This window comes from Belonocnema kinseyi, chromosome 1 (genome assembly GCF_010883055.1).
Source record: "Belonocnema kinseyi isolate 2016_QV_RU_SX_M_011 chromosome 1, B_treatae_v1, whole genome shotgun sequence".
NCBI classification, from domain to species: Eukaryota; Metazoa; Arthropoda; class Insecta; order Hymenoptera; family Cynipidae; genus Belonocnema; species Belonocnema kinseyi.
This window is the reverse complement of record NC_046657.1, coordinates 90,067,302-90,069,008: the sequence shown is the minus strand read 5'-3', so window position 1 is coordinate 90,069,008 and position 1,707 is coordinate 90,067,302. Positions and strand designations below refer to the sequence as shown.

At 34.4% G+C, this 1,707-nt stretch overlaps 1 protein-coding gene across 1 annotated transcript in view; it reads left to right on the top strand.

Annotated features, from left to right (window-relative positions):
- LOC117178760 overlaps positions 1–1,115 on the top strand; it is a 1,413-nt gene extending 298 nt beyond the window's left edge. The window contains exons 2-3 of the mRNA XM_033370206.1: positions 201–373; positions 651–1,115. Of these exons, the coding sequence (XP_033226097.1) occupies positions 201–373; positions 651–1,115 (638 nt within the window). The remainder of the gene's footprint in view (positions 1–200; positions 374–650) is intronic.
- The last annotated feature ends 592 nt before the right edge of the window (positions 1,116–1,707 follow it).

The window sequence follows — 1,707 nt, the reverse complement described above, 5'->3', positions numbered from 1 at the left end:
AAATAAAGTAGTAAGGGCAACTACTACCAATCTTGCGAATAAAAGTAGTAGCCTCAACCACTTTAATAGCAGCGGCATATATTACAAACTAAAATAGTTGGGTCTACTACTTTGTTAGTTGTCCCAACCAACTAGTTTTTTCAGTGCAGGAAAAGGTTTAACAGATTTTGTCATTGAAAAATTATAAGCTCTCAACTTAGATGTAGACGATATTCGGGGACAATGTTACGATAATGGTTCTAACATGCGCGGTCAATTGAAAGGAGTACAAAGCAGAATTTTGCAAATAAATCCGAGAGCTTTTTTCGTTCCTTGTAATCCGCATAGCCTGAATTTAGTAGTAAATGATGTTGCCAAGGCCAATGTAGAAACGGTAGATTTATAAAGAGTCTACAAAGGGATGGAATTTAATAATTTTTTATCTTCTACAATTAACACTAAAACCGCTATCAGGGACGCGATGGTCTTGCAGGAGTGATTCTGTAAGATCTTTGCGACACCATATTAATAAAGTTTATGATAGTTTAATTAAAATCTCAGAGGAAGACAGTGATATATCAGCGAGATATCAAGCCTTATGCTTAACAACAAAAATAAAGAGCTTTAAGTTCCTGTATTCCATTGTAATATGGAATGAAGTTTTATTGAAGATTAATGTGGCCAGTAAACTTTTGCGGGATCGTCACATGAATCTTCCGGAATCGGTAAATATTCTTGAAGATTTAAGTATGTTTTTCACTGAGAAAAGAACTGACGAAGCTTTCAAAGAATATCTGACTGAAGCTACAAATTTAGCAACAGCTTTAAAGGTAGACATCGAGTTTAAAAACCTGATGGGTACGCGACAAAGAGTAGATGATCCCGAGAAAAGTTTTAAACTTGATTTCTACTTCACAATCTTGGACGTAATAATCATGCCCTTGCAAGAGCGGTTTGAGTTTATTAGACAATTCGAAAATATGTTCGGTTTTGTGTTTAACAGTACTGCCTTTCTAAGGATGGATAAGTTGGACATTCTAGAAAAGTGCAAGAATTTACAAGAAAATCTTACAAACGAAGACGAAAATCGCTCTGATATATTAAGCGTGGATTTGTATGATAAACGTATTGCGTAAAGATCTTACCTCAAGCCGAACATGAGTTCATATGAAATTTTAACCTTCATACTGAAAGAAAACTTGCATTTCGTATTTCCAAACACTTTCATAACTTACCGAATTTTGAACTCTTTGCCTGTATCTGTCGCAAGCGCAAAGCGATCCTTTTCAAAATTGAAAATAATAAAAAACTACTCGCGAACATCAATGACGGAAAAGAGACTGTCAAACTTGACGATGATATCAATTGAGCGAGTGATCACGAATGTATTGGATGTGTCGGAACTGGTTGAAGAATTTGCCCAGATTAAAGCAAGGCGAGCAAATTTCTTTTGAATCCTTATTATATTTAAATAATGTAAATAATGTGTATATTAAAAATAATAATAATAATATCAATGTAAATAATATCAAAAATGTTTAAATAAAAATAGAGCATACGTACGTAGAAAATGTCTTCTTTTTATTTTCTCAGAAGAAAAGGGGCAGGGGGGCGGAAAAAAACGGTTGCACACGGGCGGCCAAATATATAGCGCCGGCTCTGATAAGGTTACTACTTTAATTTTCGAATTATTCAACCAAGAAACGTTTATTCTGAAGAGATCAATGA